Below are 22,998 nucleotides of genomic sequence, written 5' to 3'. Positions count from 1 at the left end.
GGAGAGACACCCTTGTCCTTGGATATTGGGTTATCCGCTGATGCATCTGAAGATGCGATCCGGACCATTTGTCCAGCAGATCCCACTGAAAAGTTCTTACGTGAAATCTGCCGAATGGAATTTCTTCGTAGGAAGCCACCATTTTTACCAGGACCCTTGTGCAATGATGCACTGTTTTTAGGAGGTTCCTGACTTGCTCGGATAACTCCCTGGCTTTCTCTTCCGGGAGAAACACCTTTTTCTGGACTGTGTCCAGAATCATCCCTAGGCACAGCAGACGTGTCGTCGGGATCAGCTGCGATTTTGGAATATTTAGAATCCACCCGTGCTGATTGTAGCAGTATCCGAGATAGTGCTACTCCGACCTCCAACTGTTCCCTGGACTATGCCCCTATCAGGAGATCGTCCAAGTAAGGGATAATTAAGACGCCTTTTCTTCGAAGAAGAATCATCAATTCGGCCATTACCTTGGTAAAGACCCCAGGGTGCCGTGGACAATCCAAACGGCAGCGTCTGAAACTGATAGTGACAGTTCTGCACCACGAACCTGAGGTACCCTTAGTGAGAAGGGCAAATTTTGGGACATAGAGGTAAGCATCCCTGATGTCCCGGGACACTATATAGTCCCCTTATTCCTGGTTCGTTATCACTGCTCTGAGTGACTTCATCTTAATTTGAACCTTTGTAAGTGATCAAAAAAATTTTTTTAGAATAAGTCTCACCTAGCCTTCTGGCTTCAGTACCACAATATAGTGTGGAACAATACCCCTTTTCTGTAGTAGGAGGGGTAATTTAATTATCACCTGCTGGGAATACAGCTTGTGAATTTTTTCCCATACTACCTCCTTGTCGGAGGGAGACTTGGTAAAGCAGACTTCAGGAGCCTGCGAAGGGGAAACGTCTCGACATTCCCATCTGTACCCCCGGGATACTACTTGTAGGATCCAGGGGTCCTGTACGGTCTCAGCGCCATGCTGAGAACTTGTCAGACGCGGTGGAACGCTTCTGTTCCTGGGAATGGGCTGCCTGCTGCAGTCTTCTTCCCTTTCCTCTATCCCTGGGCAGATATGATCTTATAGGGACGAGAGGACTGAGGCTGAAAAGACGGTGTCTTTTTCTGCAGAGATGTGACTTAGGGTAAAAAACGGTGGATTTTCCAGCAGTTGCCGTGACCACCAGGTCCGATGGACCGACCCCAAACAAGTCCTCTTCCTGTATACGGCCATACTGTGCCGTTTGGAATCTGCATCACCTGACCACTGTCGTGTCCATAACATCTTCTGGCAGTTATGGACATCGCGTTTATTCATGATGCCAGAGTGCAAATATCCCTCTGTGCATCTCGCATATATAGAAATGCTCTATAGTCAATAAAATACTGTCCCTGTCAAGGGTATCAATATTTTTAGTCAGGGAATCCGACCAAGCCACCCTAGCTCTGCACATCCAGGCTGAGGCGATCGCTGGCCGCAGTATAACACCAGTATGTGTGTATATACTTGTCAGCTGGTCCTTGAGGACGGCCCTATCTATAGACGGTACCGCCACTTGTTTTGATAAGCGTGTGAGCGCCTTATCCACCTTAAAGGGTGTTTCCCAACGCGCCCTAACTTCTGGCGGGAAAGGGTATACCGCCCATAATTTTCTATCGGGGGGAACCCACGCATCATCACACACTTTATTTAATTTATCTGATTCAGGAAAAACTATGGTAGTTTTTTCACATCCCACATAATACCCTCTTTTGTGGTACTTGTAGTATCAGAAATACGTAACACCTCCTTCATTGCCTTTAACGTGTGGCCCTAATAAGGAATACGTTTGTTTATTCACCGTCGACACTGGATTCAGTGTCCCTGTCTGTGTCTGTGTCGACCGACTAAAGTAAACGGGCGTTTTAAAACCCTTGACGGTGTTTTTGAGACGTCTGGACCGTACTAATTGTTTGTCGGCCGTCTCATGTCGTCAACCGACCTTGCAGCGTGTTGACATTATCACGTAATTTCCTAAATAAGCCATCCATTCCGGTGTCGACTCCCTAGAGAGTGACATCACCATTACAGGCAATTGCTCCGCCTCCTCACCAACATCGTCCTCCTACCTGTCGACACACACGTACCGACACACAGCACACACACAGGGAATGCTCTGATAGAGGACAGGACCCACTAGCCCTTTGGAGAGACAGAGGGAGAGTTTGCCAGCACACACCAAAACGCTATAATTATATAGGGACAACCCTATATAAGTGTTTTCCCTTATAGCATCTTAATATATATATAAGCATATCGCCAAATTAGTGCCCCCCCTCTCTGTTTTAACCCTGTTTCTGTAGTGCAGTGCAGGGGAGAGCCTGGGAGCCTTCCCTCCAGCCTTTCTGTGAGGGAAAATGGCGCTGTGTGCTGAGGAGATAGGCCCTGCCCCTTTTTCGGCGGCCTCGTCTCCCGCTCTTAACGGATTCTGGCAGGGGTTAAATATCTCCATATAGCCTCCGGAGGCTATATGTGAGGTATTTTTAGCCAAATTAGGTATTCATTTGCCTCCCAGGGCGCCCCCCTCCCAGCGCCCTGCACCCTCAGTGACTGCCGTGTGAAGTGTGCTGAGAGGAAAATGGCGCACAGCTGCAGTGCTGTGCGCTACCTTTAGAAGACTGAGGAGTCTTCTGCCGCCGATTCTGGACCTCTTCTTACTTCAGCATCTGCAAGGGGGCCGGCGGCAAGGCTCCGGTGACCATCCAGGCTGTACCTGTGATCGTCCCTCTGGAGCTGATGTCCAGTAGCCAAGAAGCCAATCCATCCTGCACGCAGGTGAGTTCACTTCTTCTCCCGTAAGTCCCTCGTTGCAGTGATCCTGTTGCCAGCAGGACTCACTGTAAAATAAAAAACCTAAGCTAAACTTTCCTAAGCAGCTCTTTAGGAGAGCCACCTAGATTGCACCCTTCTCGGCCGGGCACAAAAATCTAACTGGCTTGGAGGAGGGTCATAGGGGGAGGAGCCAGTGCACACCACCTGATCCTAAAGCTTTACTTTTTGTGCCCTGTCTCCTGCGGAGCCGCTATTCCCCATGGTCCTTTCAGGAACCCCAGCATCCACTAGGACGATAGAGAAATATATATATATATATATACATATATATTAATAACCCAGAACCTAATACTGCTCTGCTCTGATGGTGGTGCTGTCTGGGTGCAGGCTAGCTCCACACGCTGTCCTCCCTGCAGCCTGCGCGCCCAGCCAATGGCTGAGCCACAGGCTGCTGCTCCACAGATGATTGGACAGCTGAGCCGTCGCTCAGCTGTCCATCCTCCATACACTCCCTGCGTGCGGCGCCGCTGCCGCCAGCATCTGATTGGAGAGAGCCGCGCCGTATTGAGCGCCGAGGGAGTGGGGACAGAGATTTCAGGGGTGCCCTGCATGTGGAGCCGCCGCACCGGCTCCCGGGAGCGCAGCACCGCAGATCGGACTAGAGATCCGAGCTGTTGCTGCAGCGGGGGCCCTTTTAAAAAGGGGGGCCCGGGGTACTTATCCCCGGGGCCCCCCTCTTAATCCGGCTCTGGCCTTACCCCCTATGTCTCAGAGCCTCATCCACCCCTTGCGTCTCTCAGCGTCACCCCCTCCCCAGTGTCTCTCAGCCTCATATACTCACTGTCTGAGACCACCCCCCCTTCCCTTCTCACAGTCTTATCCCTGCTGTGTCTATCAGCCTCAAAACACCACTCCACCCTCATGTCTCCTAGCCTTATCCCCTCGCTGTGTCTCTCAAGCTCATTTTCACCTGTGTAGAGACATCCCGCTGCTGTGTTTCAGCGTCATCCCTGTGGTGTCTCTAACCCTCATTCCCCCCTGTGTCTCTCAGTAACACCCCTCCTGTGTCTCTCAGCCTCATTCCCCCTACAAACCATCATAGTGCTCAGAGCCGGCCCTAACCAATATGATGCCCTAGGCAAGATTTTGGCTGGTGCCCCCTAGCACCGCCGCTAGTTCTGCAGGAGATGCCTGGCATGAGTCAGCTGGCAGATCTGCTAACGTCGGGCGCCTTTTGTTTATGAAAATGCATCATAATATTTGCATTACTATGTGGCTAGGATGCACAAGCAGCTTCTGCTGATTAAAATGATATGCAGCATGCCTATATTGTGTGTGCGACTGCGGCTGTATCTGCATATGAAATGCTACATTACAGTGATTTCCAGGAATACACTGCAACATAGCTTTTCATATGCAGATACAGCCGCAGTCACACACAGAATATAGGCATGCCGCATATCATTTCTCTGACGTCCTAGTGGATGCTGGGACCTCCGTAAGGACCATGGGGAATAGCGGCTCCGCAGGAGACTGGGCACAAAAGTAAAAGCTTTAGACTAGCTGGTGTGCACTGGCTCCTCCCCCTATGACCCTCCTCCAAGCCTCAGTTAGATTTTTGTGCCCGAACGAGAAGGGTGCATGCTAGGTGGCTCTCCAGAGCTGCTTAGAAGTAAAGTTTAAATAGGTTTTTTATTTTCAGTGAGTCCTGCTGGCAACAGGCTCACTGCATCGTGGGACTAAGGGGAGAAGAAGCGAACTCACCTGCGTGCAGAGTGGATTGGGCTTCTTGGCTACTGGACATTAGCTCCAGAGGGACGATCACAGGTTGAGCCTGGATGGGTCCCGGAGCCGCGCCGCCGGCCCCCTTACAGAGCCAGAAGAGCGAAGAGGTCCGGAGAAATCGGCGGCAGAAGACGTTCCTGTCTTCAAATAAGGTAGCGCACAGCACTGCAGCTGTGCGCCATTGCTCTCAGCACACTTCACACTCCGGTCACTGAGGGTGCAGGGCGCTGGGGGGGAGCGCCCTGAGACGCAATAAAACACTGTAAAAACCTTATATGGCTAAAGAAATGCATCACATATAGCTCCTGGGCTATATGGATGCATTTAACCCCTGCCAGTTTTCCTGAAAAAAGCGGGAGAAAAGGCCGCCGTGAAGGGGGCGGAGCCTTTCTCCTCAGCACACAAGCGCCATTTTCTTTCACAGCTCCGCTGGAAGGACGGCTCCCTGACTCTCCCCTGCAGTCCTGCACTACAGAAACAGGGTAAAACAGAGAGGGGGGGCACTATTGGCAGCTAATATATAAATACAGCAGCTATAACAGGGAGTAACACTTATATAAGGTTATCCCTGTATATATATATATATATAGCGCTCTGGTGTGTGCTGGCAAACTCTCCCTCTGTCTCCCCAAAGGGCTAGTGGGGTCCTGTCCTCTATCAGAGCATTCCCTGTGTGTGTGCTGGGTGTCGGTACGATTGTGTCGACATGTATGAGGAGGAAAATGATGTGGAAGCAGAGCAATTGCCTGTGTTAGTGATGTCACCCCCTAGGGAGTCGACACCTGACTGGATGGTCGTATTTAAAGAATTACGTGACAATGTCAGCACTTTGCAAAAAACTGTTGACGACATGAGACAGCCGGCAAATCAGTTAGTGCCTGTTCAGGCGTCTCAGACACCGTCAGGGGCGCTAAAACGCCCGTTACCTCAGATGGTCGACACAGACCCAGACACGGATACTGAATCCAGTGTCGACGGTGAGGAGACAAACGTAATGTCCAGTAGGGCCACACGTTACATGATCACGGCAATGAAGGAGGCATTGAACATTTCTGACACAAGTACCACAAAAAAGGGTATTATGTGGGGTGTGAAAAAACTACCAGTAATTTTTCCTGAATCAGAGGAATTAAATGAGGTGTGTGATAAAGCGTGGGTTTCCCCCGATAAAAAACTGCTGATTTCTAACAAATTATTGGCACTATACCCTTTCCCGCCAGAGGTTAGGGCACGTTGGGAAACACCCCCTAGGGTAGATAAGGCGCTCACACGCTTATCAAAACAAGTGGCGTTACCGTCTCCTGATACGGCCGCCCTCAAGGAACCAGCTGATAGAAGGCTGGAAAATATCCTAAAAGGTATATACACACATACTGGTGTTATACTGCGACCAGCAATCGCCTCAGCCTGGATGTGCAGTGCTGGAGTGGCTTGGTCGGATTCCCTGACTGAAAATATTGATACCCTGGATAGGGACAGTATTTTATTAACTATATTTGGGGTCGGTCTATCAGACCTGGTGGCCACGGCAACGGCTGGAAAGTCCACCTTTTTACCCCAGGTCACCTCTCAGCAGAAAAAGACACCGTCTTTTCAAACTCAGTCCTTTCGTTCCTATAAGAACAAGCGGGCAAAAGGCCACTCATTTCTGCCCCGGGGCAGAGGAAGGGGAAAAAGACTGCACCAGGCAGCCTCTTCCCAGGAGCAGAAGCCCTCCCCCGCTTCTGCCAAGTCTTCAGCATGACGCTGGGGCTTTACAAGCGGACTCAGGCACGGTGGGGGCCCGTCTCAAAAATGTCAACGCGCAGTGGGCTCACTCGCAAGTGGACCCCTGGATCCTGCAGGTAGTATCACAGGGGTACAAATTGGAATTCGAGACGTCTCCCCCTCGCCGATTCCTGAAGTCTGCTCCTCCAACGTCTCCCTCCGACAGGGAGGCAGTATTGGAAGCTATTCACAAGCTGTATTCCCAGCAGGTGATAATCAAGGTACCCCTCCTACAACAGGGAAAGGGGTATTATTCCACGCTGTTTGTGGTACCGAAGCCGGACGGCTCGGTGAGACCAATTTTAAATCTAAAATCCTTGAACACTTACATAAAAAGGTTCAAATTCAAGATGGAATCACTCAGAGCAGTGATAGCGAACCTGGAAGAAGGGGACTATATGGTATCTCTGGACATCAAAGATGCTTATCTCCATGTCCCAATCTTCCCTTCTCACCAGGGGTACCTCAGGTTTGTGGTTCAAAACTGTCATTATCAGTTTCAGACGCTGCCGTTTGGATTGTCCACGGCACCCCGGGTCTTTACCAAGGTAATGGCCGAAATGATGATTCTTCTTCGAAGAAAAGGCGTCTTAATTATCCCTTACTTGGACGATCTCCTGATAAGGGCAAGATCCAGGAAACAGTTAGAGTTCGGAGTAGCACTGTCTCAGGTAGTGCTACGTCAGCACGGGTGGATTCTAAATATCCCAAAATCACAGCTGATTCCAACAACACGTCTACTGTTCCTGGGGATGATTCTGGACACAGTCCAGAAAAAGGTGTTTCTCCCGGAGGAGAAGGCCAGGGAGTTATCCGAGCTAGTCAGGAACCTCCTAAAACCAGGCCAAGTGTCAGTGCATCAATGCACGAGAGTCCTGGGAAAAATGGTGGCTTCTTACGAAGCAATTCCATTCGGAAGATTCCATGCAAGAACTTTTCAGTGGGATCTGCTGGACAAATGGTCCGGATCGCATCTTCAGATGCATCAGCGGATAACCCTATCTCCAAGGACAAGGGTGTCTCTCCTGTGGTGGTTACAAAGTGCTCATCTTCTAGAGGGCCGCAGATTCGGCATTCAGGATTGGATGCTGGTGACCACGGATGCCAGTCTGAGAGGCTGGGGAGCAGTCACACAGGGAAGAAATTTCCAGGGCTTGTGGTCAAGCATGGAAACGTCTCTTCACATAAATATTCTGGAACTAAGGGCCATTTACAATGCCCTAAGTCAAGCAAGGCCTCTGCTTCAGGGTCAGTCGGTATTGATCCAATCGGACAACATCACGGCAGTCGCCCACGTCAACAGACAGGGCGGCACAAGAAGCAGGAGGGCAATGGCAGAAGCTGCAAGGATTCTCCGCTGGGCGGAAAATCATGTGGTGGCACTGTCAGCAGTGTTCATTCCGGGAGTGGACAACTGGGAAGCAGACTTCCTCAGCAGACACGACCTCCACCCGGGGGAGTGGGGACTTCACCCAGAAGTCTTCCAAGTGATTGTAAACCGTTGGGAAAAACCAAAGGTGGACATGATGGCGTCCCGTCTCAACAAAAAACTGGACAAATATTGCGCCAGGTCAAGGGACCCTCAGGCAATAGCGGTGGACGCTCTGGTAACACCGTGGGTGTACCAGTCGGTGTATGTGTTCCCTCCTCTGCCTCTCATACCCAAAGTACTGAGAATCATAAGAAGGAGAGGAGTAAGAACTATACTCGTGGCTCCGGATTGGCCAAGAAGAACTTGGTACCCGGAACTGCAAGAGATGCTCACGGAGGACCCGTGGCCTCTACCTCTAAGAAAGGACCTGCTCCAGCAGGGACCTTGTCTGTTCCAAGACTTACCGCGGCTGCGTTTGACGGCATGGCGGTTGAACGCCGGATCCTGATGGAAAAAGGCATTCCAGATGAAGTCATCCCTACCCTGATCAAAGCCAGGAAGGATGTAACCGCGAAACATTATCACCGCATTTGGCGAAAATATGTTGCGTGGTGTGAGGCCAAGAAGGCCCCCACAGAGGAATTTCAACTGGGTCGTTTCCTGCATTTCCTGCAAGCAGGACTGTCTATGGGCCTAAAATTAGGATCCATTAAGGTTCAGATTTAGGCCCTGTCGATCTTCTTCCAGAAAGAACTGGCTTCAGTGCCTGAAGTTCAGACGTTTGTCAAGGGGGTACTGCATATACAGCCTCCTTTTGTGCCACCAGTGGCACCTTGGGATCTCAATGTAGTTTTAGGGTTCCTAAAATCACATTGGTTTGAACCACTCACCACTGTGGAATTAAGATATCTCACATGGAAGGTGGTCATGCTGTTAGCTCTGGCGTCAGCCAGGCGTGTCTCAGAATTGGCGGCTTTGTCATATAAAAGCCCTTACCTAATTTTTCATTCAGACAGGGCAGAATTGAGGACTCGTCCTCAATTTCTCCCTAAGGTGGTTTCAGCGTTTCACATGAACCAACCTATTGTGGTGCCTGCGGCTACTAGGGACTTGGAGGACTCCAAGTTGTTGGACGTAGTCAGGGCCCTGAAAATATATGTTTCCAGGACGGCTGGAGTCAGAAAATCTGACTCGCTGTTTATCCTGTATGCACCCAACAAGCTGGGTGCTCCTGCTTCTAAGCAGACGATTGCTCGTTGGATTTGTAGTACAATTCAGCTTGCACATTCTGTGGCAGGACTGCCACAGCCAAAATCTGTTAAAGCCCATTCCACAAGGAAAGTGGGCTCATCTTGGGCGGCTGCCCGAGGGGTCTCGGCTTTACAACTTTGCCGAGCAGCTACTTGGTCAGGGGCAAACACGTTTGCAAAATTTTACAAATTCGATACCCTGGCTGAGGAGGACCTGGAGTTCTCTCATTCGGTGCTGCAGAGTCATCCGCACTCTCCCGCCCGTTTGGGAGCTTTGGTATAATCCCCATGGTCCTTACGGAAGTCCCAGCATCCACTAGGACGTTAGAGAAAATAAGATTTTACTTACCGATAAATCTATTTCTCGTAGTCCGTAGTGGATGCTGGGCGCCTATCCCAAGTGCGGATTGTCTGCAATACTTGTATATAGTTATTGTTACAAAAAAATCGGGTTGTTTATTGTTGTGAGCCATCTTTTCAGAGGCTCCTACGTTTATCATGCTGTTAACTGGGTTCAGATCACAGGTTGTACGGTGTGATTGGTGTGGCTGGTATGAGTCTTACCCGGGATTCAAAATCCTTCCTTATTGTGTACGCTCGTCCGGGCACAGTACCTAACTGAGGCTTGGAGGAGGGTCATAGGGGGAGGAGCCAGTGCACACCAGCTAGTCTAAAGCTTTTACTTTTGTGCCCAGTCTCCTGCGGAGCCGCTATTCCCCATGGTCCTTACAGAAGTCCCAGCATCCACTACGGACTACGAGAAATAGAATTATCGGTAAGTAAATTCTTATTTTTAATCAGCAGAAGCTGCTGGTGCCCCTAAGCATACCAAATGCCCTAGGCAATTGCCTAGTTTGCCTATGCCTAAGGCCGGCTCTGATAGTGCTGTACTAATACTGTTGCTTTGGGGAAGGGGGGCCAATTATGGCGACAGCCAGGCCCCCATCCTGGGTACCCCTGCGCTCCTGCCCACTACTGCTGGCGCCTCTATAATAGTAAATCAGCAGCACATCAGGCAGGGAGAGAGCAGAGACAGTGCAAGCGGACTCCCTACCTGCTCAGCACATGCTGCTGTGTGCTGGGGAAGGTCCAGGGAGGCTGCTGTCACTAAGCCAGAGGTTCCCAAACGCGGTCCTCAAGGCACCCCAATGGTCCTGGTTTTAAATGTATCCATGCTTGGCCTCAGGTGACTTAATTAGCACCTTAGTCAATTTGATTTAACCATGTGTGCTGAGCCATGGATACACCTAAAACCTGGACTGTTGGGGGCCTTGAGGACCGCGTTTGGGAACCCCTGCACTAAGCAGTAGCAGTCTCTGCTCCCTCCTATATAATGGACAGGAGAGGTGTTATGCGGGAGAAGCGATTTCCCTGATGCCTGCCCCCCCCACCTTGGACCTGCCACTGGCCACAGTTTTCATCTGCAGCTGCCAGGTTCACATTATGAGTTACTGAGTCGAGTTCCATGCAGGGGATGTGAGAACAAGTGTCTCTAGTGTAAGAAGCATTACAGCACTGATGAGCTACAGTGGCGTCTGGACAATCTACAATTATCAAAAGAAAACATTAATCCTTATTCAGTGGACTGACTATGCCCCCTCTAGTGGCTGGCCTTATTTCTATGGAGACAGGCCACACCCAGTCTGGGGTCTCTGGCTATGCCACATCAGAAGCACACACTGTTTATTGGAACTTGCATTCCCCCAGCGTGCCCTTGGTCAACATCTGCTAACTGCTATATGTGTTTTCATTATTTCATATGTATTGTGTGTGACAGTGCAGGTTACCCAGGGTACGGGCACAACCCTTGGCTCATTTCATTTCTGCTGAATCCAAACAGTCCTGCGGAACACACATTTAATGAGGCATATTAGCACCAGGTCTGTGGACTGTTGACGGTGCCAGGGTACCAGCAGGGAAGCTGGTCGGGTCACCCCAAGGTCCCCACACATGGGGAGCTCACATAGTGGGACCCCGCACATATGAAGTGGGTTAGAGGGTACACAAGATTGTGAGAGAAAAGCTTCCACGCTAGGGTGTAAGTGAGAGAAAATATGCTGGGCAGGGGTGCATGTGAGGGAAAAGCTGCCGGGCAGGGTGCATGTGAGGGAAAAGCTGCCGGGCAGGGTGCATGTGAGGGAAAAGCTGCCGGGCAGGGGTGCATGTGAGGGAAAAGCTGCCGGGCAGGGGTGCACGTGAGGGAAAAGCTGCCGGGCAGGGGTGCAAGTGAGGAAAAAGCTGCCGGGCAGGGGTGCAAGTGAGGAAAAAGCTGCCAGGCAGAGGTGCACGTGAGGGAAAAGCTGCCGGTTAGGGGTGCACGTGAGGGAAAAGCTGCCGTGCAGGGTGCACGTGAGGGAAAAACTGCCGGGCAGGGGTGCACGTGAGGGAAAAGCTGCCGGGCAGGGGTGCACGTGAGGGAAAAACTGCCGGGCAGGGGTGCACGTGAGGGAAAAACTGCCGGGCAGGGGTGCACGTGAGGGAAAAGCTGCCGGGCAGGGGTGCATTCGTGAGAAAAGCTGCCAAACAAGGGTGCATGTGAGGAAAAAGCTGCCGGGCAGGGGTCTATGTGAGGGAAAAGGTTCATAGACTGAGAAACCTGTTGATTGATACATGGAGCTATAGTACTATCAGTTCATGAAGATAGTTATCGCTGGAAGGTTTGGTATAATAGGTTGTCATTAATCGTGTCGACCTGAAGATGCTGCCATGGTTGTTGTTGCAAAATTTCAAATGTCGTTGTGGTATCCCTAATCTTAACCCTAATGGTAACTCTAACCTGACATTTATATAGACCTTTCACAATGTCGTCATTTCATATGTTGACATTCTGTCCTTATCAAAATCATAACTGTCGACATTCAGGTGTCGACGTTTTCACTGTAGACAGACATACTGACTTCGTACCATCAGTACGTACTATACACAGTGTTATACAGTACAGTATTATACAGTACCTCATACAGAGAGCAGTACATACGTGCCTGGGTGGCACTCCCAGCCTTCCGAAGAGTTGGCAATTCTCCCGGAGCTGGCTGCCAATTTCCCACAGCCACCCACTTACTGAGCAAAAGTGGCAGCCGATGACGCGGTTTGCGCTGAATCTCGTTATCGTGTCCCCCTCACATTGCCAGCAATCACAGCACTGTGTCGCGGGGGCGGGGGCACGATGATGCAATCACATCTTCATTCAAACCACTTTCCCGCAACATGTCCCCCAGCTGAGCCGACCTGCCTGCCCCTTCCCGGAGGAGGCAACGATGGAGCAGTACATACATTTTTACTAACAGCAATGCAATACTCACCAGCCTGCTTCCGTGGTGAAGGCCTATTGCTGTCATGCTCTGACCTCACCTCAGCGCTCCCTTATAGGAGGGATGTTCCCAATGCAGGGGAGTGAAACCTCCTGTTGCTGCTGCAGACAGTCTCCCTTTCACTAGCAGGGTGCCGTACTGCGCTTGTATGGGCTAACTGCAATTACATGTCATACTTTGGATGGGCAACGTGTGTTGTCCAGCTCCTACGGAACTACACATCCCAGCATGCCCAGCAACAGTTTTTGCAGTTAAATCATGCTAAAACTGTGGAAAGTTCCACAGCAGCTTGAGCGCCACACGTTGCCTACCTCTGGCGTAGAGCAGGGCCCAACGGCAGCCTGCGGCTCGGTGGTATCCTAGCTGCCTGACTCTCCAATTACAACCAGTAGTGGATCTTGGCACACAGGATTTTTGCCCGGGGCGCCGCCTTTCGAAGGGTGCCACCGCTGTGGCAAGATCCGCTACTGGTGGCGCCCCCCCCTGGTGCCGGTACTGCTATGCGGTGTGCAATGAAGACATCGCGTACCGCACTGCATTGTGGGAGCGGCACTTAGACAGATTGACCTCTAGTGTCTATGCCAGGCATTCCCAACCATGGTCCTCAAGGCACACCAGCAGTGCAGGTTTTAGTGATATCCAGGCTGCAGCACAGATGGTTAAATCAAAATAACTGAGCTACTAATTAAGTCACCTGTGCTGAAGCCTGGAGATCACTAAAACCTGCACTGTTAGTGTGCCTTGAGGACCATGGTTGGGTATGCCTGGTCTATGCGATTCTATGGGAGAGACGTCAAGACATCTCTCCCATAGATAAGAGGAGCGGCGCCAGCGGGCAGAAACGGAGGGCAGCAGCGGTCGGGCATCAGGAGCAGGAATGGTAAGTATTAAATTTTTTTTTTAAAGCGCCACAAATGGGACAATACTACTGGGGCCACAAATGGGGGCAATACTACTAGGGCCACAAACGGGGGCAATACTACTGGGGGCACATTGACCACACCCCTTTATGAAGCCACGCCCCTATTTTCGCCCAGGGTGCCACAAGGGCTAGAACCGGCCCTGATTACAACATGCTACCAAACGTTCAATAAGACACAAATAATGAGGCCAGATTTTTTCGTATGCGCCTGGCCATTATCAGAGGCAAAACCAGGTGTATCCTACCACTGGCGAGCGCTAGCACTATGGACGATGAAATGCCTGTTTGCGATAACAGAAGTGCTTTTACTGCCTTTGACAAATGTGCCTGAGTCTTACTGCAGCAAACGCTGCTGCCTCTCTACATTGCACCTCTCCTGTCCATATTGCCCTGGTTAGGGCTGTCCATCAATGGTTCTAAACCATAAATGGCAGACCGGTAACTAGACTTTTTGGTGCTCTGTGCCAGAAAAAGAATTGCCCCCCCCCCCCCATTTCTCCAATAGTGAAATAAGGCACATGCCCCCTGATCCCACAGAAAGCCCATGCTATGATGCCCCTTCCCACACCATATACTGTATATGTGTGCAGTATGTTATGCTGGCGGTGGGGATCCGGGCGCCCAGCATACCAGTGCCGGGATCCCGACCGCCGGCATGCCAGCAGCGGGGCGAGCGCAATGAGCTCCTTGCAGGCTCACTGCGCTCGCCACGCTGCGGGCACGGTTATTCTTCCTCCAGGGGGGCGTGGACCCCCAAGAGGGAGAATAGTTATCGGTATGCCGGGTGTCGGGATTCCGGTGCCGGTATACTGAGCGCTGGGATCCCAACAGCCGGCATACTGAATACCACCCCTGTATATATGTGTGTGTGTGTGTGTTATACACACACATTTATAGAACACTACAAGAAAATGGATTTAGAGCCAGATGCATCATCGCTTGGAAAGTGATAAAATGGAGAGTGAAAAAGTACCAGCCAATCAGCTCCTAGCTGTCGTTTTTCAAACCCAGCCTGTGACATGGCAATTTTCTTCTCTCCATGCGATGATGCATCTAGCCCACACAAATCCTCTTTATACCGCATTCATGCACCTAACTTGAGAGCTCGTTGTTATTCAGTTAGAATTCCCTTTATTAAATAACTTTCAATATACTGCCATACCCAGGATTCAAACCCATGACCTGTTGCATACCAGTCAAACACCCTACTCATTGAGTTATTTGATCCAGCGTAAAAGCTATGAGATTTAGAACTATGGGCCTAATTCAGACCTGATCGCTAGGATGCGTTTACTCAGAGCCTGCGATCAGATCTGAACTGCGCATGCGCGTTGGACCACAGCAACGAGGATCGCCGGGAAGCGACGGGATGGTGCGAAAAAAGCGATCGCAGGCATGTTTAAGCGTTTACAGAGAGGGATCATGACGTCATTTCCGGTCCCAGGCAGGCTGATGTGGTCGCAGCGGCTGAGTAAGTCCTGGGCTTCACAGAGACTGCACAAAATAAGTTTGCTACACATGCGATCTTGCACAGCGAAAATACCCCCCCCCCCACCCCTAGGGGCCGCTAACTGATCAGGTCTAAATTACCCCTATATGAAACTACTTGCACTTTGTACAAAAATAATCAGCATTGCAATTGAGCATATCTATGTAGTGTGCAGCCACACATTCAATCCCTTGCAGTCATACACTACATAGATCTGCTCAGCTGCAATGCTGATCATTTTTCACAAAGTATAGATCAATGAATAATAGTGTTTGACTACAATGCCGCAGGCAGTGGGTTTGAATCCCAGATATGTCAGTGGCTTGAACTGTAATAAAAGACTGTTTTATTGAATACCGAAAAGCTATCAAGTTAAGTTCATGAATGTTGTATAGGGTTAATAATGGAAGGGGCTGGGGTAAGGAGACAGGGGCAGTCTGGAGATGCTGGTCTTCAAAAAGTGGGTAAGCGACATATATAACCAATAACTGTTAAAATAATACCCAAATGACTTCTTATGTTTGATGTTTAAGTCTGTGGAAATATGCTTTTAAGTTACATTTGTAATTACCAGAAAATTGGAAAGGTTGGTCCTTATATAATTTCTGCGTGTCTTCTTATCACAACATACTACGGATTTTAAATTTGTACTTATCACAGATTTGTGATGTGTGTATATTACTGGCCTTTCCTCAATAGAAACTATTTTTTTTTAAAAAGAGCGGGTAAGATACAAGTACAAGTAATTAAAACAGATAATTGACAAGTGCTGCAATCAGTGCCCCCTAGCCTGCAGCACTATGGTGGTCATTCCGAGTTGTTCGCTCGCTAGCTGATTTTAGCAGCATTGCACACGCTAGGCCGCCGCCCTCTGGGAGTGTATCTTAGTTTAGCAGAATAGCGAACGAAAGATTAGCAGATTTGCTACTACATAATTCTTAGCAGTTTCTGAGTAGCTCCGGACCTACTCACAGATAGCAATCAGTTCAGTCAGTTTCGTTCCTGGTTTGACGTCACAAACACGCCCTGCGTTCGGCCAGCCACTCCCCCGTTTCTCCAGCCAATCCCGCGTTTTTCCTTGGCACGCCTGCATTTTTCCGCACACTCCCTGAAAACGCTCAGCTTTCGCCCAGAAACACCCACTTCCTGTCAATCACACTACGAACACTTCAGCGTGGAAAAAACGTTGTTCGCTCGTGAGTAAATCTACGAAGTTCTTAGTAAAATTACTAGGCGCATGCGCTCTGCATACCATGCGCATGCACATTTTCCACCTATTCGCTGCGTTGCGAAAATCGGCAACGAGCGAACAACTCGGAATGACCGCCTATGTGCGGTGGCACACTCCGAACATACCTAGTTACGGCCCTGATGGATGGCCTGTGACCGATGTTGAATGCTTTTACCAGTGATGGCGATGATGTTCTCAGCATTGATGGTAGCACTAGCCATGGACCGGAGGTTTATTTATTTATTTTTTTGGTTTGCTTTTTACATGCACATGTTGCTGTTGCTGCACTAGGCTGTCAGCCCCCAACACTGTGCTGCCCTCAGCTCACACACAGTGTCCTGTGCTGGGAATGGTTTGGCCCGCCTCCTTAACGGGCAGAGATGCCATTCACACCCCAGCCCCGCCCCTGGCTCTCGCACAGAAGCCACAGCTCATGTGCATACGTGAAAAACACAGATGGCAAAACGATTAATGGTACCGCATAGAATAGTTACTTACCATCGATGATTTGTGTCACCATCACTATTGATGATGACCATTGATGATGGCACAACGATGGCCATCCCTAGCCCAGACCCATCAATGTCATGAACATTATCAGAATCTCTGTGAAATCGGTCAGTTTATTTCAGTATGTATATTTGGTGCTAGTTGTCACAGTATCTAGTGTAATAATGTACTTCTGTCACTTATCATTGGGCCAATGTATCAAGTAGTGAAAAAGAGTGAAGTTGCCTATAGCAACCAACAAGATTCTACCTCATAGCTGATGTGTTGCTATGAGCAAACAGGTCCACTTCTCCACTCTTTTCACTGCTTGATGCATCAACCTAATTTTTCACACAGGATAGGCCCCCGGTTACTATGCGTCATCTAGTACACCCAGGAGAAGAACATAAAACTCAGGGCCAGATTTCCCACAAGGCAACTTGGGCGCCTGGTGGGTGGGTCCCAAGGGGCTGCCACGCAGTAACAGTGAGGGACGGAGAGAGGCAGAGTCGGGCTGACTAAGTATCAAAGTGTAGACCGGTACTGCACACATACTATATATAATATCACTTACTTCATAATGATGATTGAATTATGCAGGATTAATTTTTTTGGTAGGCGGGGAATGGACAGAACTGAATCCAGCCCTGATAAGACCAGAAGGTAAGTGGAATACAAAAGTAGCACAACATTCTGTTAATTGAGATTCCTAAAAACATAATTTATCATCTTTTATGTGGAAACGCAAAAGCAGTATTAAGAAAACACAGTTATCGGCAGAAGCAGGAGGTGGTTGTTAATGGTCATGAAAGCAGAACTACAATGATAATAACCCAAGGTGAGTAGGTGAGACTCGGAGCCACATTGAGAGGTTGGCCAGAATAAGTCTGTGTGGAAGCATATGAGCCATATGGAGTATATATAGTATTTGTAGCTGCGGAAGTATTTGTAGCATAGGAAGTAACTGAAGGCGTGGTACTGTTGGGGACAGGTGGTCCCACACCTCCATCTCTCCTCCTGGTACCACCGGTGGATGCTGCTTGCGTGGTGGTTGGGTTTATCCATGGTGGTAGAGCTTCTATCTCAACCACTTCATCGTTGTCTTCGTTAAGGACTAATAAGTATGGCATTTCTCCAATCTGAGTCCGGTTGGAGAGGTCCTTGTTGCAGAAATTCTTGGTGCAGCAGGCCCCTCTGATTTCAAAGGTTGCACTTCCATAGGTTTGAGTCTGCATAGCGCAGCGATATCTCATAGAACAGCTCTTGATGGGTATAACCGTTGTGTCATTTTCTGGGCAGAAGAAATAAAACAAGTTCTGTCATATATTGCCAGAGTAAGTAAACGCTCTTCAGACATAAATGGAGCAGGTTATCCTCTAAGCCTACGGGCTAGCTCACACGAGTGGCTTTCTTAATTTCCCTGCATTGCTGACCACGTGCAATACAATGCCAGCAAATTACAAGTTGGTTGTAACAAAGTTGTTCCATATAGACGTACACTTGGCACTTATCACAGGAGCCTCACATTATTAATGTGTTATTGTTAGCACATAGCGGCTCTGCTGCCTGGTGGCTAAATATTGGCCTAGCCTCCCCCCCCTTTCTCCGCCAACACACACACACTCCAACCTGTCTGCACATGGACCCACAGTAAGTTAGTGAAGTGTATATGTAACATGCTAATGCTCTGATTGGCTACAGGTTGTTTCTGTGGGGTTTGTTGCCCGATTGCCTGTGTCAGGAGTCAGGACTTTGGTATGTGCTTCCGCTGAAAGGTGGTTTTCTGGTTCTCCGGCCCTTTATTCTTAGTTGTGCTGTTGTACAGCGGAGCATCCAGGGGTGAGGTTCAGCTTGGGGATGGGGGAAGGTTTGGGAGGAAAGATATGTGAATTGTACCTAGCTTGTTCTGTTTTTATCTTTGTATGGGATATAAGTAAAGACTGTGTTGGTTATATGCTTATGGAGAATATTGTGTTCTCCTGTAACCTGGATTTTAGTGTCTATTTTTTTTTTTTTTTGCTTTATTTCCCAACTAAGATAATTATCCTAACTTTTCTTTTTTACAGCATTTAATTGGTCTTTTCACATCATACTGTTCTTTTACAAATCCCTTTTGACTGCTTCAACGCATTTCACTTAATTGCGGTTTCCTTTTTTTCCTAATTAATTATCTTCCCATCCAAACCATAGCTAGGAGGTAACATCCCTGTACAGGGCGGCCGAGAGCAGCAACGGGTGTGGGTACGGGTACTGAGGTGCTTTGGTGTGGTGACGCCCCCCCCCCCTTTTTTTTTAAATAGTAAGCAAGGTACTAGCCTCACTGGGGTACATTTGGCCCTCTTAGGAGTGATGCAATAGGGGGCAATGTCATTGTTCAGTGCAGCTGAACCGGGCTTTACCCCTCCTGCCTTCGGCACCTCTGTCACTGAACTTCCAAGTATACTTAATTCTGTCTAACTCACCCCCTTGTATTCCCCCATTAGCCGGTGTTTTCCTTCTAAGGCCCAAATATATTCATCTTTAACAAGAGATCCCAAGATACAGGAGAACACAGTTTTAGCTATACAGATATTGATATAGTCATCACTTTTATTGCCTATACTGTTAATTGATATACTTATCTTTAACCAAGCGAAGGTAGGTACTGTACATTATGCATGTCCACAAAGTGACCCCACCCCTGACACCACCTACCCTTTTCCCTCTCCTGGCCCTCTTCTCGCTCATAGCACTGCTCAGCTCCTCACCCTGCTCCCATGCTGCTTTTCTGAAGACAGGGAGAGGCAGTTTCTGACGCCAGGGAATGGATGACAGGGGGAAGTAGTGGGTGACGCCTGGAAATGAGTGACAGGGGGGCAGTGGGTTGCGCCAGGGGGAGGCAGTGAGTAGCACCAGGGAATGGGAGAAAGGGGGAGGTAGAGGAATGGTTGACAGGGGGGACAGTGAGTGACACCATGGAATGGGTGACAAGGGTAGCAGCGGGTAACGCCAGAACGAGGCAGTGGGCGACATAGAGGATGATTGAAAGAGGAAGTGGGTGACAGGGAGAGGGTGACGGGGAGAGATATTGGGAGACAGAGAGGCAGTGGGTGACAGGAAAGGGTGACGGGGAGATGCACTGGGTGACAGGGAAAAGATTATAGGCAGAGGCTGTAAGTGAGAGGGTGACGGGGGGAAACAGTGGGTGATGGAAATAGGCCGTTGGTGAGAGGGAGAGGCAGTGGGTGACAGGGAGATAGTGGATGACTAGGGAGGCAGTGGGTGACAGTGAGAGGCAGTGGGTGATGACATGGAGAGGTGGAGGGTGACAAGAAAAAGTGTGAGGGGGAGATAGTGATGTAGGGGAGAGGCAGAGGTGAGGCAATGGGGGATGGGGAGAGATAGTGGGAGCCCAAGAGGCAGTTGGTGATGGGAATAGGCTGTGGGTAACAGGGAGATAGTGGGTGACTGGGGAGGCACTGGGTAACAGACAGAGACAGTGGGTGACATCGAAAGGCAGTGGATGACTGGGAGAGGCATTGTATAATGGGAAGAGGCAGGGGTGACAGGGATAAGCAGGGGTTATGAAAAGGCAGTGATTGTTTGACAATGAGATAGTGGGTGACATGGAGATAATGGGTTACTGGGGAGGCAATGGGTGACATACTGTATAAAGGAAATGGGTGACAGGGAGATAGTGGGTGATTGGGGAGGCGGTATATGAGAGCTGTGAGGTGGTTGCAGGCAGAGACATAAGTTTACTTACTGGTTGGTCCCGGGTCTGGGCCCACAGCAGAGCAGCGTGGTTGATTTGGTTGTCTAAGTCTGGAAGGACACAGGAACTGAAGGCAAGAACAGGGCAGCTCCTCCTATCAGCCCTGCCGAGATCATGATGTCTTCCAGGCAGCACCACCTCCCCCTCAGCACACAGCCAGTCCCAGTCATAGAGGATGCAGAGTGGAGGAGCTAGGTAGAGATGAGGGGAGGCCCTTACTCCACGTCCTCCTCCTCCAGCCAGGCCACGTCCTTATCATCACAGCCCATGGAGTGGCGGCATACTAATGATGAGTCAGTTTGACTTATTATATAGCAGCCAGCTGCGGGCACCTTAATAGCAATGGACCCCTCCTTTCATCATGCAGCTGTCTCTCTCCCAAGTGTGTGCTGGGCTAGGAGAGAGGTTGCTACAGCGGCAGCCAGTCCTCTCTCCCCACCTGACATGCGGTTGCAGCAACAGTGAAGAGGGAGGGCAGCAGTACCCGCACCCCTCGCCCCACCTATCGGCGCCACTGGGTGCATGTGCTCTCTGATAATAATGGTGGCTATGAAGCCAAGTGTACGGATGGGAGCGGTCTGACCGCAGAGATACATATTAGTGATGTGCACCGGACATTTTTCGGGTTTTGTGTTTTGGTTTTGGATTCGGTTCCGCGGCCGTGTTTTGGATTCGGACGCGTTTTGGCAAAACCTCCCTGAAAAGTTTTTGTTGGATTCGGGTGTGTTTTGGATTCGGGTGTTTTTTTACAAAAACCCCTCAAAAACAGCTTAAATCATAGAATTTGGGGGTCATTTTGATCCCATAGTATTATTAACCTCAATAACCATAATTTCCACTCATTTTCAATCTATTCTGAACACCTCACAATATTATTTTTAGTCCTAAAATTTGCACCGAGGTCGCTGGATGACTAAGCTAAGCGACCCAAGTGGCCGACACAAACACCTGGCCCATCTAGGAGTGGCACTGCAGTGTCAGACAGGATGGCACTTAAAAAAAATAGTCCCCAAACAGCACATGATGCAAAGAAAAATGAAAGAAAAAAGAGGTGCAAGATGGAATTGTCCTTGGGCCCTCCCACCCACCCTTATGTTGTATAAACAGGACATGCACACTTTAACAAACCCATCATTTCAGCGACAGGGTCTGCCACACAACTGTGACTGAAATGACTGCTTGGTTTGGGCCCCCACCAAAAAAGAAGCAATCAATCTCTCCTTGCACAAACTGGCTCTACAGAGGCAAGATGTCCACCTCCTCCTCCTCATCGTCCGATTCCTCACCCCTTTCACTGTGTACATCCCCCTCCTCACAGATTATTAATTCGTCCCCACTGGAATCCACCATCTCAGGTCCCTGTGTACTTTCTGGAGGCAATTGCTGGTGAATGTCTCCACGGAGGAATTGATTATAATTAATTTTGATGAACATCATCTTCTCCACATTTTCTGGAAGTAACCTCGTACGCCGATTGCTGACAAGGTGAGCGGCTGCACTAAACACTCTTTCGGAGTACACACTGGAGGGTGGGCAACTTAGGTAAAATAAAGCCAGTTTCTGCAAGGGCCTCCAAATTGCCTCTTTTTCCTGCCAGTATACGTACGGACTGTCTGACGTGCCTACTTGGATGCGGTCACTCATATAATCCTCCACCATTCTTTCAATGGTGAGAGAATCATATGCAGTGACAGTAGACGACATGTCAGTAATCGTTGGCAGGTCCTTCAGTCCGGACCAGATGTCAGCACTCGCTCCAGACTGCCCTGCATCACCGCCAGCGGGTGGGCTCGGAATTCTTAGCCTTTTCCTCGCACCTCCAGATGCGGGAGAATGTGAAGGAGGAGCTGTTGACGGGTCACATTCCGCTTGACTTGACAATTTTCTCACCAGCAGGTCTTTGAACCTCTGCAGACTTGTGTCTGCCGGAAAGAGAGATACAATGTAGGTTTTAAATCTAGGATCGAGCACGGTGGCCAAAATGTAGTGCTCTGATTTCAACAGATGACCACCCGTGAATCCTGGTTAAGCGAATTAAGGGCTCCATCCACAAGTCCCACATGCCTAGCGGAATCGCTCTGTTTTAGCTCCTCCTTCAATGTCTCCAGCTTCTTCTGCAAAAGCCTGATGAGGGGAATGACCTGACTCAGGCTGGCAGTGTCTGAACTGACTTCACGTGTGGCAAGTTCAAAGGGTTGCAGAACCTTGCACAACGTTGAAATCATTCTCCACTGCGCTTGAGTCAGGTGCATTCCCCCTCCTTTGCCTATATCGTAGGCAGATGTATAGGCTTAAATGGCCTTTTGCTGCTCCTCCATCCTCTGAAGCATATAGAGGGTTGAATTCCACCTCGTTACCACCTCTTGCTTCAGATGATGGCAGGGCAGGTTCAGGAGTGTTTGCTGGTGCTCCAGTCTTCGGCACGCGGTGGCTGAATGCCGAAATTGACCCACAATTCTTCGGGCCACCGACAGCATCTCTTGCACGACCCTGTCGTTTTTTAAATAATTCTGCACCACCAAATTCAATGTATGTGCAAAACATGGGATGTGCTGGAATTTGCACAGATGTAATGCACGCACAATATTGCTGGCGTTGTCCGATGTCACAAATCCCCAGGAGAGTCCATTTGGAGTAAGCCATTCTGCGATGATGTTCCTCAGTTTCCGTAAGAGGTTGTCAGCTGTGTGCCTCTTCTGGAAAGCGGTGATACAAAGCGTAGCCTGCCTAGGAACAAGTTGGCGTTTGCGAGATGCTGCTACTGGTGCCGCCGCTGCTGTTCTTGCTGCGGGAGGCAATACATCTACCCAGTGGGCTGTCACAG

The 22,998-nt window shown here is 49.6% G+C and overlaps 1 protein-coding gene and 1 long non-coding RNA gene across 2 annotated transcripts in view; both read right to left on the bottom strand.

The window, feature by feature from the left end:
• The window catches only part of LOC134966022 (uncharacterized), a 36,489-nt gene extending 24,361 nt beyond the window's left edge, over nt 1-12,128 (bottom strand). Inside the window, exon 1 of the long non-coding RNA XR_010188569.1 lies at nt 11,933-12,128. This is a non-coding gene — a long non-coding RNA (uncharacterized LOC134966022). The remainder of the gene's footprint in view (nt 1-11,932) is intronic.
• A 5,035-nt stretch (nt 12,129-17,163) lies between these two features.
• LOC134967017 (ly6/PLAUR domain-containing protein 3-like) overlaps nt 17,164-22,998 on the bottom strand; it is a 34,665-nt gene continuing 28,830 nt past the window's right edge. The window contains exon 5 of the mRNA XM_063944010.1: nt 17,164-17,711. Coding sequence (XP_063800080.1) covers nt 17,224-17,711 — 488 coding nt within the window. The 3' untranslated portion in view covers nt 17,164-17,223. The remainder of the gene's footprint in view (nt 17,712-22,998) is intronic.

The sequence above is a fragment of the Pseudophryne corroboree genome, chromosome 10 (assembly GCF_028390025.1).
Source record: "Pseudophryne corroboree isolate aPseCor3 chromosome 10, aPseCor3.hap2, whole genome shotgun sequence".
NCBI classification, from domain to species: domain Eukaryota; kingdom Metazoa; phylum Chordata; class Amphibia; order Anura; family Myobatrachidae; genus Pseudophryne; species Pseudophryne corroboree.
The sequence above is the reverse complement of the archived record's forward strand: the minus strand, read 5'-3'. Positions and strand labels throughout refer to the sequence as shown.